The sequence below is a fragment of the Apodemus sylvaticus genome, chromosome 5 (assembly GCF_947179515.1).
Source record: "Apodemus sylvaticus chromosome 5, mApoSyl1.1, whole genome shotgun sequence".
Lineage (NCBI taxonomy): Eukaryota > Metazoa > Chordata > Mammalia > Rodentia > Muridae > Apodemus > Apodemus sylvaticus.
The window spans coordinates 137,761,333-137,778,588 of NC_067476.1; the positions used below are offsets into that span (position 1 = coordinate 137,761,333).

Sequence of the window (17,256 nt, forward strand, 5' to 3'; positions counted from 1 at the left end):
AGGAAGGAAGGAAAGAAAGAAAGAAAGAAAGAAAGAAAGAAAGAAAGAAAGAAAGAAAGAAAGAAAGAAAAGAAAAAAAAGAAAGCCTCATTCTCAATCAGAGTGGCAGTCCTATGTCTGAGTGACTCTAAACAAGAGACTATTTCTCTGGGTCTCAGTTTCTTCCTCTGCACAACAATAGTCATGACAGCTCCCTCTTAACAGCTATTGTAAAGTTCTATATTAAATTACCAGTTACTAATCTATATCACTTTCTATAACCCCAAAGTTAGCAGCTTAAAGCAGTGGGCAGGACACGTTGGCACACATTTGTGACCCCAGGACTCTGGAGGCAGAGGCAAGAAGATCACACGGACTCGGGTCTAATTCAAGATACTTCTTTGACACTGTCTCAAACAAACATCCTAGAAATAAACATTTCTGGGAGTCAGGAACAGAGAAAGATTTCTTAGTGGTTCTGGCTTGATGCTGGGAATAGATTTGACTGAGGCTACAGGCTGACTTGCAGGAAATCTGCCTTCCTCATGAGCCTGGCTCATCCTGCGGCACACAGCACACAGTTCTCTCTGAGAGGCGATGCCCAGTGCAGGTGACCCAGGAGAGGGGGGAGACCCATTCTTATGAATGCTGGGTTGGCAAGCACCTGTTGCTAAGCTATATTCCCAGACCAATCTCTATTTCCTTCCTTCCAGCCTCCTTTCTTCTTTCCTCCTATTAACCCCCACGCTGAGAATCTGGGCTAGAGTGATGGCTCAGAAGAGGACTTACAGAAAAATCTGTTCCCAGCACCCACATTAGGTGACTCACAATTGCTTGTGACTCCAGTTCCAAAAGCTCCTGCTCCCTCTCTGGCCTCCATGAGTACCTTTACACACACATAAATAAAAATAAAGTATATCTTAAAAGAGAGAAAGGGGGGCTGGAGAGATGGCTCAGTGGTTAGGAGCACTGACTGCTGCTCTTCCAAAGGTCCTGAGTTCAAATCTCAGCAACCACATGGTAGCTCACAACCATCCGTAAAGAGATCTGATGCCCTCTTCTGGTGTGTCTGAAGACAGCTGCAGGGTACTTAGATATAATAATAAGGAAATCTTTTTAAAAATATATATATAGAAAGGAAGACAGTGTTTTCCTCTGCAGCCTCACCTGACCTGGGACACGCTATGTAGTTCAGTTAACCTCAAGCTCACAGGAGTCCTCCTACCTCTCTCTGTTGGAATCACAGGCATCTAGCATCACGGAGGGGGCTCCGATATACACATATATACACGGGTATATTTATATACATACATTTTTATTATTAGCTACACATTTTCTGCTTCTCCCATCAAGAAGAAATCCACTTTTCTGCCTACCAAACTAAGCCGTGGGACAGTTTGTGCAGCAGACTTGCCCTTTCTTGTTGTGTTTTGAAACCCAGAGACCATCGATGGCACAGCATGATGGATGAGCCTCTGAAGGATGCCGCAGACCAATCAGAAACTGGACAGAGCCTATGTAAGGCTTTAGCGGCAGAACCGTTCAATGCCTACACACCTCCTTGGGGCTATTGCCAGGGCAAAGCCATAGGGCCATTCTGGGAGTGTGGGGAACGATTAGGTAGACTTTCTGGAAGCTTGGCAAGAAAGAGCCGTGGAAACAGCAACTAATGCTTCCTGCAAGGCGATGACGCCAGGTCCTGCTTATTCTGAATGCTTTATTGGTGCTGGGAAGAGGGCTCAGGACTGAAAGCTCGTGTAAACACGAGAGGACCCGCACTCAGATCCCAGAACCTACACACATGCCTTGGGAGGGAGAGACAGGATCCCCAGGGAAACAGGCTGACTGACAAGTGTAGACACATCAGGGAGACCAGGGTTTGACTGAGAGACCCTTCTCAGCCAGGCAGTGGTGGCATGTGCCTTTAATCCCAGCACTCAGGAGACAGAGGCAGGCTCATCTCTGAGCTGGTTTACAGACAAATTCCAGGACAGCCAGCTATACAGAGAAACGCCGTCTTGAAAGAGGGAGGGAGGAGGAGGGGCCCTCCACAAGGAATAAGGTGGAGGAGGAAGAGTAATTAAGAACGATCCCATTTATCTACCTCCAGCCTCCGCATGTCCTCACTCAGGTTCACACGAGCACACTCGTGCATGGGCGCACACACATGATATGGAAAAAGAGAAAGGAGCCCATAGGTGTCTCGTAGGTGGGGTCCTATTCTCTGCTTTTCCAGATGGAGAGCCTGAGGTATAGGATGGCTAAGAAACTTGCTGAGGGTCCATCCAACAGCCGGTGGGTTCTGGAAAGATTGCACTTGGGGCAGCCTGCCTCTCAAGCGCTGGGTTCATAAATGCCACACTGCCACTATTCTTTGTGCAATATGACATAAGTACCGGCTGTCTCCGTGGAAAACAGCCAAGGACTGAAGGAGTCAAAAAAGCAGACATTCTGCCAGCAGCTTGGAGAGCAAGACTGACCTGCCCTGGTCGCTGACCTGTCTTCCGGTTTAAACTGATGCCCCTTTGGGCAGAGGACAGAACCCACAACCCTGAGCGTGTTAGGTGTGTGCTTACACCCGAGCCACACCCCAGTCCCCTTAGAAAGCTCTCCACCTGAGACCCAAGGTCTCTAGAAGAAAAGGCATGTACAGGAAGATCAGTAGAAGAATTTTCTCACACGCCACTAGGTAGGGGCTGGTTTTCATGGTGAGGCCAGCGTCATGGTAGGGGAAGGCAGGGAAAGTCACCAAGGACGTTAGGAGGTGGAGCTCTTTCACATACAGAGCCACACGTCTCTCTCATATTGGGCACATGGTAAAAATACATACTCAGCCAAACCAAAGCCATCAAACTGACAGCGGGCCTAGGTACTAAAGAGTCCCCAGAACAGGGCCTGAGAATTTTTTTTTTTAAGATTTATTTATTTTAGGTATGAGAATACACTGTCACTGTTGCTGTCTTCAGATACACAAGAAGAGGGCATCAAATTCCATTACACATAGTTGTGAGCCATCATGTGGTTGCTGAGAATTGAACTTATGACCTCTGGAAGAGCAGCCGGTGCTCTTAACCGCTGAGCCATCTCTCCAGTCCGGACCTGAGATTCAATGTATGGCAGTAGGTCAGTCCCTGCCTGGCCCTTCCCCTCCACCTTTGGTGCTCCAGCTGGAGCCTACCAGGGTAAACAGACCTGATCCTTATTCCAGATTATTCCTTGAGTCAGATGCTTCTTTATTGAAATCTTGTCCTTTTGGCTCGAATGCCGCAGCCAGGTCTTCAAGCAGGTTCTCTGGCCTGGAGGCCGCAATCCCAGCCTGGCCTGACTTGTGGTCCTGAGGCACAGGGTGAGTGAGGACTTTGGTCTTTGGCACAGAGATGTTTCTTTTGTTTAAAGGCACAAGACAGAAGGCAGCTGGGGCACTGATAAAAGGGACTATCCCATGAGCATCAGCCTGGAAAAGACCAGCCCCGGCATAAAATGTGCCCAAGGCAAGGGGGTAGATGCTGGCCCGGGAGCATGTGGCACTGTGGCAACTTGGCCAGCAAGATATATTTCTCCCTCTTTTTTCTTTGCTGTTCATAGCACCTAGAACAGGGCTTGGCACCCAGGGAGCGTCACCCCAGTACACACAGGAATGCATGAGGCACACTGGCTGTTTCTTCCTCCAGAAAGGCACTTAAGGTTTAGCTTGGCCCAAAAAGGCAGGAGAAAGTTGAGTACACAGGTACTCAACTCATATCTTGGAGCTGAGGAGCCGGGAAGGTGGCCCTAGCCATAAAACCCCACCTCCCCTTCCTCAGCCTCCTCCAGCTGTGGCCCATCTGGGACCACCTGGTCCATCTCCCTTTGGTCAGACTCTGAAGGAGCGACTCTGCTGTGATCCTCTCTCAACCAGGGATGCAGCAGGATTCCCAGGGCCACGAGTCGCTCTGAAGGCTCCTTGCGGAGGAGACAGCGGATCAGACAGCGGGCTGGGGCTGATAGGCCCTCAGGCAGGGCAAAGGTCCCTCTACGGATCTTGCCAAAGAGCAGGGCTGGCTCAGAGTCCTGGAACGGGTATCGGCCAGCCAGCATGGTGAAGAGCGCCACGCCCAGGCTCCAGACATCAGCTGCTTTGCCGGAGTAGGATGGCTGGGAGCTGAGTATCTCTGGTCCCACGTAGGCAGGGCACGCATGCTTGTCCCACAGAGAATCGTCTGGTCCAGTCATCACACAGGCGTCCTCCAGGTTCTCCAGCACAAGCTTTGTTCTGGGTCAGAGACAGAAAAACCAGGTCCCACTCAGGTCCTCTGGAATAGCAGCCACTAAGCCATCTCTCCACTCTCTGTCTTGTACATTGTCTAGTCTGGGCTTATTACTATCCTCCTGCCTCTGCCTCCTGAGTGCTGGGATTACACGTGTGGGCCATCATGCTGAGCCTCAATTAGTTTTTTGTTTGTCTGGTTTGGTTTTGGCTTTGATGGGTCAGGGTCTCACTAATATAGCCCTGGCTGTCCTGGAACTCACTCTGTAGACCAGGCTGGCCTTGAACTCAGAGATCAGCCTGCCTCTGCTTCCTGAGGGTAGGGATCAGAGGAGCAAGCCAGCACCACTTGGCCTTTTTCTTTTTATTTCTTTTTATTATTTTTATGCAAATGGGTGTTTTTCCTGCTTGTATGGTATCTTTGGAGTATGTAGTGTCCATGAAGGCCAGAAGAGTCTGTCAGATACCTTGGACTTGGAGTTAGAAGTGGTTGCTAGCTACCATGTGGGTGCTTGGAACTGAACATGGGTCCTCTGCAAAAGTAGTATAAACTTTAACCACTGAGTCATCTCTCCAACTCTCCCATCCCCCAGCACACACACACCTTTTTTTTTTTTTTTTTTTTTTGAGACAGGATCTCACCACATAGCCCTGATAGCCTGGAACTCACCCTGTAGACCAGGTTGACCTCCAGTTCACAGGGGTCAGTCTTTATTTAATTTGAAACAGGGTCCTTCACTAAACCAGTGAAGGACCAATTGAATAGTCTAGCTGGCCAGTGATCTCTGGGGATCCACCTGTCTGTCCCCTCTCCCCGGTGCTCAGTTGGTAGGGCTACAGATTCCATGGCCCAAGCAGCCATCACTCAGTGCTGGGGATTTCTTCCCCTGTCTTTCTTTTGCTACTGAGGACGGAATCCAGAGCCTTGCACATGCTAAGCACGTGCTATACTAGTGAGCTATACCTTAGCTCTTCCTAAGTTACTCTGCTCTCCTGGATCTCAGTTTCCCCAACATGGCCAGCCTTTCAAGTGTGTCTCTGGAGTCCCACTCACCTCTCACAGTTGCTGAAGACAAAGCGACGCAACTTGAGGTCGCGCAAGACAAGCCCGTGCTTGTGGCAGTGCGCCACCGCACTAGCCATCTGTCGGAAAAGCGCAACTGCCTCGGACTCAGGGATACCGCGCCGGCTGCGCACCAGGCTGTGCAAGTCCCCGTGGGTCTTCGCGAAAAAGGTGTAAAGGCACTGAGAGCCCAGCAGGACCTCCGCAGGACGGGCCACGTGCTGGTGGGTGGGCAGCCGGGCATAAGGTGCCAGCACCGCCTGGGCCTCACTGGCGGGATATACCTGGGGACAGAGTCAGGAATAAGTACAAGGGACCTAGCAAGTCAGGCTGTCCCCGCAAAAGGGGACAGCTAACTATGTGAGCTATAAGCTCAGACATTCAGAGGCAAGTCATTCATAGGCAGGTATCAGGGGATTCTCTGCAAAGGCACAGGGTAGGAGACCCCGGGGCCACAAGTAGCACGTTTGGGACTAGAACCTGTGCACCCATCTCTGCTCTAAGCTGCCATCCTGTGTGACATAGGCCTCAGAAACTAGGATGTAACCCAAACAGAAAGCCACTCCTGGAGGCAGGCCCCCACCCCCCTCCTTCTCCCACACATCCAACCTAAGAACAGCTAGCTCACTAGCCTGTCTGCAGCCCATGCCCAGCTGACCGGACTCACAGCCAGTGCCCCTGTTCTCTTGGTGTCCACAGTGCAGCACAAGCAAGCCCCAAACCATATATTCCAAAGAAACAAGAAAGATGCTAGAATCCAGAATATGTTATTTTGCAGACTTGGAGACCAAACACAGACCAGTCTTGGCTACGCAAGTGTGTGCTGGCATTTTAGAAGGGAGCACCTATTTTAAAAAGTGCAAGCCTTCATGGTAGCACACTTGTGTAATCCCAGCACTCAGGAAGCAGAGCCTGGGGGAATCTCTGAGTTTGAGGCCAGCCTGGTCTACAAAGTAATTCCAAGCTAGCCAGAGCTACACAGTGAGACTCTGACTCAAAAAAAAAAAAAAAAAAAAAAAGCAAGAAAGAAAGAATTTGAAGTGATAGCCTGGCGGTGGTAGTGCACACCTGTAATCCCAGCACTCTGGTAGGCAGAGGCAGGAGGATTTCTGAGTTCAAGGCCAGCCTGGTCTACAGAGTGAGTTCCAGGACAGCCAGGGCTACACAGGGAAACCCTGTCTCGAAAAAACAAAGCAAAACAAACAAACAAAAACAAAACAACCCCCCCAAAAAAACAGAAAAGGGGGTGACCTGTGAGAGGCCACACTGGAGGCCTACTGGGAGCTAGGGTTCCAGAGTCAGTGTGGCACTTGGTTGCTTTTGACTTTAAACTCAGATGTGCTGTTAAAACATAAAGCATGTGTTCTTAAAAGAAAGAGCTGGGGTAGGCAGCACGGAGGAAATGAACACACAGACTACTTATACTTTCTCCCCCAAAGCTTTGCACCTCTTTTTGGGGTGGGGGGAAAGAAGGGGTGAGCATTGTCTCACAAGGTCTCTTTGTGTCTCCCTGGCTGTCCTGAAACTCCCTATGTAGACCAGGCTGGCCTCGAACTTACAAAGCTACACCTCTCAGGTTCTGCCATTAAAGCTGAGTGTCACTATGGCTGGCCCTTTGTGCCTCCTGCACCTGCAGCCAGGACACACTGCCTTTGGACCCTCCCCCCCCCCATGCTGCCTTCAGCTTCTGACATGCATGACGCTTTACCATCCGCAAGGCCCTCCCAGACTTCCTTATGTCCCCCGCATCCCCCCACGTCTCCTCTTCTCTTCACTCTCTGCCCTCTGGCACCAGCTTCATTTCCATAATGCTCATCATTGCCTGTGCTCTTCTGGGGTGTGTGTGTGTGTGTGTGTGTGTGTGTGTGTTTGTGGAGGGCAAAGGAAAGTCTCTGGTGTTCTGGTGTCATTCCTCAGATGCCACCCAGTCTTTGTCTTAGGATTTACTTTTAATCCTGTGTGTGTGTGTGTGTGTGTGTGTGTCTGTCTGTCGGTCAGTTGGTCTTGTGTCTGTGTGTGGGCATGTGCACATGAGTGCAGGTGCTTGAGGAAGTCAGAGGCCCCAGAGTTAAACAGGCAGTGGTGAGCTGCCTCAAGTGGATGCTGGGAACAGAACTTGGGTCTCTGCAAGAGTTACAAGCACATTTAATCTCTGAGCCATGTCTCCAGCCCCTCTATTCGTTCCCTTTCTCTCTGCTCTCTACCTGGGACAGAGCCTCTCACTGACCTCTGAACAAACTCACTGAACAGGCTAGCTGGCTGACCAGTTGTCTGGCTCCAGAGATCCGACTGCCTCCACTTTCCCACTGCAGAATTACAAGAGTGCAAGCAAGAGCAGCAGATCTAGATTTGGTTTGATTTTCAGACAGGTTCTCAGTATGTTCCCTAGGCTTGCCTGACATTGGGAGCCACCCTCCTGCCTTAGCCTCTCTGGTGCTGGGATTACAGGCATGTGCCACCACACCCCTCTTGGCCACAGCAAGTACACTGTATGTATGGTGCTCCACGGAGTAATGTCGGTTGGGGACTCCAGTGACAATCTGCAAAGCTAGGAAGCCGTAATCCTCTGGATTCCAGGACTTTTGCAGCGTCCTGAAACGTTAGAGCCTGTAGAATATACCTTGCAGGTGTACTCTGTGCCTGTGGGGCAGTGCACGGCCCGATAGCTGCAGTTGCCTTGCTCTCTTTGCAAAAGGATATAGGACCCCAGCCGGGTTGCAGGCACCACAGCAGGTGGCAAGTCTGAGGCGGGAGGTGGGCTGGGGGGCAGCAGGCTGGGGAGTGGTCCAGGCTCCGGCTCATCTCTCACTCGTTTTAGGACTGGACACTCAGCATCAATGTTGTCATCAAACTCCAAAGGTTTCTTCCTGCAGGGAACATCGGCAGAAGCAGCCAGAGGTGTGGCTCGCATCTAGAGAGAAGGGAAGAAAGAAGGTTTGGTGTCCAGTCTTCTCTGCCAGGTCCCTCCGGACAAGAGAAACATCACGCCGGGTTTTCCGAAGCTCTCAAATGCAAGGACTGCTAGAGAAGGAAGGAACCCGCGACGAATGAAAGGTTTAAAAACGCAGTAAGTAAAGCTGGGCATAGGGACGCACCCCTGCATCGCCAGCACCCTGGGGACTGAGGCAGGAGGATGGCGAATTCTCGGTCAGCACGGGCTGCATTTTAAACTGGGTCAACGGCTCAGGCTCAGGGCGCCCCCAGACGGCGAAGTAAAGGAGCGAGAGAGTGAGAGTGAGAAGAGTGAGAGTGGGTAAAAGAGAGGGAGAGCGAGAGGGAGAAAACGAGAGAGAGAGAGAGAGAGAGAGAGAGAGAGAGAGAGAGAGAGAGAGAGAGAGAGAGAGAGAGAGAATATGAATATTCATGAATACGCCTGGACTTCTCGTTAGACCCGGGTAAACCCCAATTGCAGCTCCCTACTGGGTACCTTGTCCTGGGCTCTCAGAGCCGCCTGCGCCTGCGCCCGCGCCCGTGGACCGCCGCCAGCCTAACTGAGCAGATCTCGGAGTCCCCAGCACGCCCGTGCCAGACCCCAGCCGTCGCGTACTCAGCAGCAGCCGCTTCCGCTGCTAAAGTGCCGCGGCACCGGGACACGGGCTCTGATCCCCGCCCGGCTGATGTAAACCTGAGCTAATCTGCTGCTGACGCCCAGCGGTCCGGGATTGCACCATCCGTGACCCGCCCACGTCGCCGAGTGTGCTCCGCCCTCACCTTCGGGGCCACCCCCACCCCACCCCCAGCTCGGGAAGCGGCACTCGGAGCTACCACTCTCCTTATTGTAGTACTTTACACCTAGTTCCCCAAATAAGAAATGAGAATAGTGAAAAGAAGAATGAACGGAGGCTGTTTAAAAATCTAGTTAGTCCCCTCCACCCCTACCCCGTAGTCAGGCAGAGGCAGGTAGATCTCTGAGTTCGAGGCCAGCCTGCTCTACAGACTGAGTTCCAGGATATCCAGGACCATACAGATAAACCCTGCCTCGAAAAGCAAACAAACAAACAAAACAAAAAACAACTATCTATCGCCTCCACACCTCCCTAATGACTGGATTAGAAGCCCTAGGCTCTGCATCCTGGGAACCTTCCCTCCAAAGCAACCCTTTCAAGGGTGTACCCAGCTCTGCTGTAGCTCAGAAAAGCCATTTAGTGCCCAGTCTGGCTCGGGGTGTGGCTCTGTGAAAGCACAAAGCCAAAAACAACCAAAGAGAAGCAGAGCTTCAGTTCTCTTCTCCATAAAACGCTGCTCTCCCAGGACAGCCAGGGCTATACAGAGAAACCCTGTCTCAACAAAACAAAACAAAACAAAACAAAACAAAACAAAAACCAACAAAAAAACCCCAAACAAAACAACAACAAAAAAAAGCTGCTGTCTTCATATGGTCGCTCTGAGCATTAGTAAGTTCGTGTGCACAAAGCTCTTAGAACAGCTGGGTGTGGTGCACACCTAGAATCCCAGTTACTCCGGAGCCTAAGGCAGGAGGATGAGTTTGCCGGTGCAGCTCCGGCTTGTCTGGAACTCACTCTGTAGAGCAGGCTGCTCTCGAACTCACAGAGATGTACCTGCTTCTGTTTCCCAGGACTGGGACTTGTTATCAAGGTTAAAAAAAAAAAATAATGTGAGGGCTGAAGCAGGGGACGGGAGGACTGCAGCTCGGCCACAGAACATTTGCCCTGCATGTGGTAGGCAGTGAGTCGGATCCCCAGAAACAGCGACGTGTAGGCTACGGGACTTGTAGGCACGCAGTACATAGGATGGAGCCGCTGGACCATGCAGGTGGAGGGACAGTAACAATATCCAGCCACAGTCAAAGCTAGACATAGTGAGACTAGTCATGGTGGTGACAGCCACCCCCATCCCTCCACCCTGGCAAAGCCCCAAAGGCCCAGTGCCTTTCCCTACACTCGAATTTATATCTCGATACTCGAGTTTATTCAAGTCAAAAACAAACTTCCTCCAGGAAGAGCTCCAGGGAGGCAGGGCCATGACACACTTGTTTCTCTGGTTCTAGAAGCAGGGGGGGGGGGGGGAGGGGGGAGGCATGGGGGGGAAGGGGGAGCAGCTCTCTTGTGTTACCCAATTTCAAACCCCCATATGCCCCACAGGATTCTGGGGCCTAACCTGATCTGGCCCACCTGGCAGCTGGGGAGGGATGAATGAACGTCTTTTCAGAAAGCAGGACAGGTGAGGAACCCAGGGCTGTGGGATGGTTGCTTTCTGAGCAGCCATCTGTCTCTAGGCCCGAGTGCGGTGGCATAGCCAGTGCTCAGATTTACTGGCTATGCCAGGCTTACTCAAATGCTGTCGACTCAAGGTAACCATTCTGGCCACTCTCAGCACACAGATCTTATAAATCAGAGAACTAGAACCAAGAACCACAGCTCTGGGCCATGGTGGCGCACGCCTTTAATCTCAGCACTGAGGAGACAGAGGCAATCAGTTCTCTAAATTCAAGGCCAGCCCGGTCTACAGAATGAGTTCCGGGACAGCCAGGGTTAACCAGAGAAACCCTGTCTCAAAACAAGCAAACAAACAAAACTGAATTAAAAAAAAAATTACTTTTAAATGGGCTGATCTCCAGGCCTGGTGGTGCACACCTTTAATCTGGGCACTCAGGAGACAGAGGCAGCCATTTAAAGACATCTGTTGCTAAATCGCACGCCTGAGGCCAGCCTGTCTCAAAAGAAAAATTTTGTTTCAAAAAATTATTTTTACTTATAGTTGAAGAAAAACGAGAAAGGAATTCACTTTATGAATCTACTGTATTTAGTACATACGGAGCCTATCATCTCAACAGATAAGCAAACAAAATTGCCAGTAACAGTAAACTTTCTCATACTAATAACCTCTGGTTTTTGTTTTTTGTTTGTTTGTTTGTTTTTGTTTTTTGTTTGTTTTTTTTGCTTTTGTTTTATATATTGTATAGCTTGGATGTTGTTGTTTTGTTGAGACACTGTATGTAGCCACAGTTTGCCTTAGATTTCTGATCCTCCTGCCTCTACCTCAGATGCTGTGGTGACAAGTGTGTACCACATTGACAATTTAACGTGGCGCTAGGGACTGTGCATACATGCCTAGCAAACGCTCCCCACTGATTACATTTCCAGCCTCAGTTTTTCTTCCTTCCTTCCTTCCTTTCTTTCTTTCTTTCTTTCTTTCTTTCTTTCTTTCTTTCTTTCTTTCTTTTTTTTTTTTGTACGCAGCCTATGCTAACTTCACACCCATGAAGCTCCCAAGGCTGGCTTCTGACTCTCGGTCCTCCTGCCTTTAGCTCTCACATGCTGGTAATAGTACAGTTACATGGCAACACACTTGGCCTGATCCCAAGGCCTCACCGTGTGACCCAGGCCGGTGTCTAACTCTCGTAGGGTTGGGATTACAGGCCCCAGGTACCATTCCTGGCTCTCCAGTGTGTGACATTTCTTTTGAATCCAAAGGATCATGGGAACTAAGCTATCACTGGTTCAACCCCATGTGGTAGCCCACGCCTGTAACCCCAGCATTTAGGAGGCTGAGACAGGGGAATTGACATCAATTCAGCCTAAACCACAGAGTCCTTATCTCCAGAAACAAAACAAACGTGGGCTGGCAAGATGACTCCTCAAGTGGAGGACTCCTGTCCCCAAGGCTGATGGCGTGAACTGGATGCTCGCACCCCACATGAGGAAGAAAGAAAACTCATCTGGCTCCCACATTCCTACACATATGTACAGAGAAGAGATATATAAGTGTATACTACACAAACACATGAATTATTTTACTAAAAAATTAAAACAGGAAGAAAAAGTGGAAGCATCTCTGTCCTGCCCTAGGATAGCAGTGGGGAGACTGAATCCCAGCAGAGGCTTGGATTTCCCTCCCATGCGCGGCTCTGGCTCCACAGCTCCGCAGCTCCCACAGTGCCCTGGGGAGAAAGTCTTACTTCAGACTTTCTGTGTGTTTCACACTTCTCTCTTAAGAACTAGAGAGCAGAGCTCAGCTCAGAGACTTTAATCAGAACTGGATTGAGCTGGCATTGCATAATCTTGTTTTGCTCTTCTGGTATGTAATTTTATGATGACCTCTTTCTACTTCTTTTTTTTTCCCCCAACATGCTGGAGACCAGACCGGGGCTGTGTGCTTGTTACACAAGTGTACAACCACCGAACCCTGGCCCCAGAGCTCTTCCCAGCCACTGGAGGCCAAATCTAGGCAAGACCCTGCCACTGAGCTGTGGGCCTAGTCTTCTTGTCCTATTTTTCTGTTGGTGGTGGTGGTGGTGGTTTTTTGTTTGTTTTAAGACAGTGTTTCTCTGTGTAGCCCTGGCTATCCTAATGTGTCTGCCTCCCAAGTACAGGGATTAAATTTGTGTGCCACCAACACCTCGCTTCCTATTTTTTTTTTTTTTTTTTACTTTAGAGGCACTGTCTCACTGAGTTTTCCAGGCTGGCCTCTAACTCAACTGCATCAACAAAGCAAACTCGAACCTTGAATGTGCTATACTTCTGCCTCCGGCTCATGAGTAGATAGGATATAGATACATGTGCCAAGTCTAGCTTAAAATGGACGTTGTGTTTATTTTTAAGTGCATACTGTTTTATTTTAGTTTACATGTGTGTGTTCCCACACTTGGACCACAGCACCCCATGTGGAGGTCAGACTGGAGTCTGTCTCTTCTACCATGTGGATCCCAGGGATTGGATTTAAGGTGTCAGGTTAGGCAGCAGCACCTCAGCACCACTGGCCTGAAAGTGGACATTGTATTTTATTATTGTTTTTTTCTGAAGTAGGATCTCACTACAATTCTGGCTGGTCTGACTCTGTAGACCAGGCTAACTTTAAACTCACTTTGATCTGCCTGCCGTGTCTCCTGAGTGTTGGGACTAGTGGTATTCTTGGGACATCCACCTTATCATCTTTTTATTTGTGTGTGTGTGTGTATGCATGTACACTGTGTGTGTATGTGTGTGTGTGTGTGTGTGTGTGTGTGTGAGCATGCATGCAAAGGCTAGAAGAGGGCATTGGATCCCTGAGAGCTAGAGTTACAGGCAGTTGTGCACAGTTTAGTGTGAGTGCTGAGAACCAAATTCAGACCCTCTGTAAGACCAGGAAGTACTCTTGACCACTGGGTCATCTCTCTGGCCCTAAAATGGGCATTTAAAAATCGCTTCAGATGAAAAATTGTTATTTGCCCTGAAGGATCGGAGATATAGCTGCTACATTGGTATAATGCTTGCAAATCATACATGAACCCAGCTCCCATTATCACATAAACCAGGCAGGGTGGTGCATGCCTATAATCCCACTGCTTGGGAGGTCATGGCAGGACATTGGGAAGACAGATTGGGCCAGCCTGAGAAGATGCAGGTGTGTGGGTGATTCAGGGGTTGCAGCTGGCCTGTGCTCCTCTTGGGAGCCTTCTCTTAGGGACTGGGCTTCTCCCTTTCTCTGGGGTCTCCCGTGACCTTCCCACAGATCTGTCATCAGGTCTGCGCAGCATCTGCGCAGGCTGCATTCAGGAGAGGCAGAAAGACCACAACAGCAGTGACGCAATGGCTGCGTGGAGTGATGAGGGGGGCATGGGCCACACCCTAGCAGGCCTCTGCTGGTCCCTTTCTCTACTCCTCGTAGGATCCTCACCAACCATCCTGGGAGCCTGGGAGCAAACTAGTGTCAGAGAACAGAAGGAACCTGCCCAGGAAAACACAAGAAGCAACTGAGACCTGAATCCAGGGTTGCATGTCCCCAAACCACAAGCACCTCCCATTTCAGGAGCCTAGTAAAGTGGAGGGAAGAATCCAGCCCTCCACAAGGGTGAAGGGCTTTGATCTCCTTCCCAGTGGCAGCATGGGAAGAGCTGGTCCTGACTCTGACCTTGTCTGACTCGGGTGATCTTGAACTACCACCAACTCCCCCCTAGGCTCATGCATGCATACAACTACTTATAATTCTGGTTCTGTGGTTCGTGTTGAGGGTCGGTATCGGTGTAGGTATGGATGGGACACGCTGGGACCTTCAAATTTCCAGGAATCCCAGTTCCCTTACCTTCCAGCCACGTCCACCACCTGCTCCTCCTAGGACTGAGCACATTGCTGAGTCATCTGGCCCCTAGTCAGCCTTTCTTCCCCTGTGGAGGCCAGAGAAGCAAAGGGATTCAGTGTGTCAAGTCCTGGCCACTGCCCAGCCCTTCCATTTCTGAGAAAAGCTGGGGGAGGGGCAACAAGAATCCAACCAGTTGCATCAGAACACTTGCACAAGACACTCTCGGGATAGACACGGCCCTGCCTCCAGGCCCTGCCCCCAGGCCCTGCCCCACCCTGCCGCCCTTGGACCCCAGTGAGAACTGTGAGCTCCCTCAGAAGACCCCAAGACAAACTGGCCTTCAGAGAGTGGTCAAGGGAGGTCCAGCTCTTCAGAAGTGATGGATAGCAAGAACTTGGGCTTCTTGGTGATTGTAAGACACTCTCAATGGGTCCCAGTGGCGTTCCCACTGGGACCTTGACAGGTGCTGAGTCAGCATAGGGAGTACTCCCTGGCGCACTAAGCTAGGGGAGAGTGTGGGGAGTCCTGGTCTAGAAATTTCCCTGTGCAACCATCAGGACTTGTTTGTTTGTTTTTGTTTTGTGGGTTTGTGGTTGTGCTGTTGATTGGTTTGGAGTCAAGATCTCACTATTTAGACTAGGCTGCCCTTGAACTAACAGAGATCCTCCTGCCTCTGCCTCTTGAGTTCTGGGATTAGATATACACCATTGTGCCCCCCTACTTATCCTGATCTTTAAAGAGTAAAGCACTCTCCTCTGCTTTCGGATGGTTCACTGCCTTGTACCCGCCCACTTGCGGTCATTTCCTGTTCCTCATCAAGTCTGTTCTCTCCTAGAGTCTCCTGTCCTTTTATGACGAGACTTTTTATAAACAGGATTACACATGCTTTAGTCATTCGCTTAGTGTCCCTTTCCCCCTCTGGCTGGAACGCCATTCCATGAGCATCTGTCCATTCATCTTTCCAACAGCAGTGGACACCATGTATCCATTTACTATTTGTTAACTATTCATTGAACACTGCCACTTGTCAGGCTCTGCTCCAAAGGTAGGTGATGCTGCAAAGAGACTAACAGAGTAAAAAAACAAAACAAAAACAAAAACAGTGCTTCTAAGGTCTGGAGAGATGGCTCAGCTGTTAAAAGCACTAACTGCTCTTCCAGAGGTCTTCTGAGAACCTATAGATGGTGGCTCACAACCATCTATAATAGGGTCTGATGCCCTCTGGTTTGTCTGAAAACAGCCACAGTATACTCACATACATAAATTAATAAGTAAATCTTTTGTTTTTGTTTTGTTTTGTTTTGTTTTTCGAGACAGGGTTTCTCTGTATAGCCCTGCCTGGCTGTCCTAGAACTCACTCTGTAGACCAGGCTGGCTTCAAACTCATAAATCTGCCTGCCTCTGCCTCCTGAGTGCTGGGACTAAAGGCGTGCGCCACCACTGCCTCGCCTAAATAAGTAAATCTTAAAAAAACAAACAAAAACAGTACTTACATGCCGTGGCAGGTGCTAGTGGGGAAAAGGAATGGAAGACAGGGAGGAGGGAGGATGGAGCCTGGGAGGCGGTGGACAAGTGGCCAGTGCAGGGACACCTGGACACCTGCTGGAAGGCAACCGCATAGGCTGGGACAGACACTGCAAAGACTCCTAGAGCATAGGGCCAGAAAGTGGCTCTGGTGTATGAGATCTGAGGAGAGTTCAGACCATCTTCGGAGTCCTTTGAAGGACTCTAGGGAACAGTAAAGTCTTGGAAGGATTTAGTCAACGGAAGAAATTGGTCTGATTTTGAAATTAGGCTCCTGGGTGCTATTTTATGTGCAGGGGCACTTTTTGCCTGCATCTACAGATGCGTACCACACTCATGACTAAATAAAATGAATAAAATTTTTTAAAGTTTTTTTTTTTTGGATTTGTTTTTTTTTCGAGACTGGATTTCTCTGTGTAGCCCTGGCTGTCCTGGAACTCAGTCTGTAGACCAGGCTGGCCTCAAACTCAGAAATCCGCCTGCCTCTGCCTCCCAGAGTGCTGGGATTACAGGCATGCGCTACCACCGCCCGGATTTTTTAAAAGTTTTTAAAGCTAAATAAATGAATTAGGCTCCTGGAGGGAGCTGTGCTCAGAACGGACCACAGGACAGAAGCAGGTGAAGCAGGATAAGCCAAGGTGTGTGTGCTGAGGTAAGGCTCTGGGGACACACTGGTGCACCTCCATTTAGATGGCGTTACTTCTCTGCAAGGACATTATTAGGCCCTTTGAAGGCTCAGAGGGCAAAAGTGCTTGTTGCCCAGACAATGCAAGCCCAATGGCTGGAGTCTTATCCTTGGCACCCATGTAAAGTGAGAGGAGGGAAATGACTCCACAAAGCTGTCTTCTGACCTTCATATGTACCATGGTACATACACACACCTCCACAGACCACACACACACACACACACACACTCACACATACACTCACTCACATACACACTCACATACACTCACACACACAAACTTACATACACACTGATACACACATACACTCAGATTTATCATACAACAACCCCACTTCTGGTACCAATTTCTATCTTGCTGTCTGTGGCACGGGAGCTAGAACCGTTGGACTTTATGGCAGACTTTTTAGTTTACAGAGGAAGAAAGATGGCTGTGTAGGTGCACAGTGAACAGTAGGTAGACAGGTGGCTGGTGGGTGGTGGTGGCTGAATAGATTTGTGAGTGAATTGTCAATAGATAAAGACTATAGTCTTGAAAGCAGGTCTTTAGTCCCAGCACTTGGCAAACAGGAGCAGATGAGATGTGATGGCAAGAAGAAGGGAATCTGAGTCTTATACACAGTTGGTGCTCAGTCTAGCTAGAGTGAGTGAATTAAGGACAAGAAGGGGTCTGGAGACACGGCCCAGCAGTTGAGAATGTTTCATGCTCTAGCAGTGGAGTTTCCTGAACCCATATCATCA

General features: G+C 49.7%; 1 protein-coding gene across 3 annotated transcripts; it reads right to left on the reverse strand.

The window, feature by feature from the left end:
- Nucleotides 1-2,887: 2,887 nt before the first annotated feature.
- On the reverse strand, nt 2,888-14,386 carry Trib3 (tribbles pseudokinase 3). Of its 3 annotated transcripts, none has more exons than XM_052183909.1 (4): nt 14,310-14,386; nt 7,909-8,199; nt 5,280-5,572; nt 2,888-4,231 (listed from the first exon to the last, which is right to left on the reverse strand). In XM_052183909.1, the coding sequence occupies exons 1-4, from the start codon at nt 14,352-14,354 to the stop codon at nt 3,751-3,753; spliced, it is 1,110 nt and encodes a 369-aa protein (XP_052039869.1). In that variant the 5' UTR covers nt 14,355-14,386; the 3' UTR covers nt 2,888-3,750. The 3 variants fall into 3 exon arrangements, with proteins under 3 accessions (XP_052039869.1, XP_052039870.1, XP_052039868.1); XM_052183910.1 differs by lacking the exon at nt 14,310-14,386 and adding an exon at nt 8,716-8,954; XM_052183908.1 differs by lacking the exon at nt 14,310-14,386 and adding an exon at nt 8,384-8,564.
- Between the last annotated feature and the right edge of the window lie 2,870 nt (nt 14,387-17,256).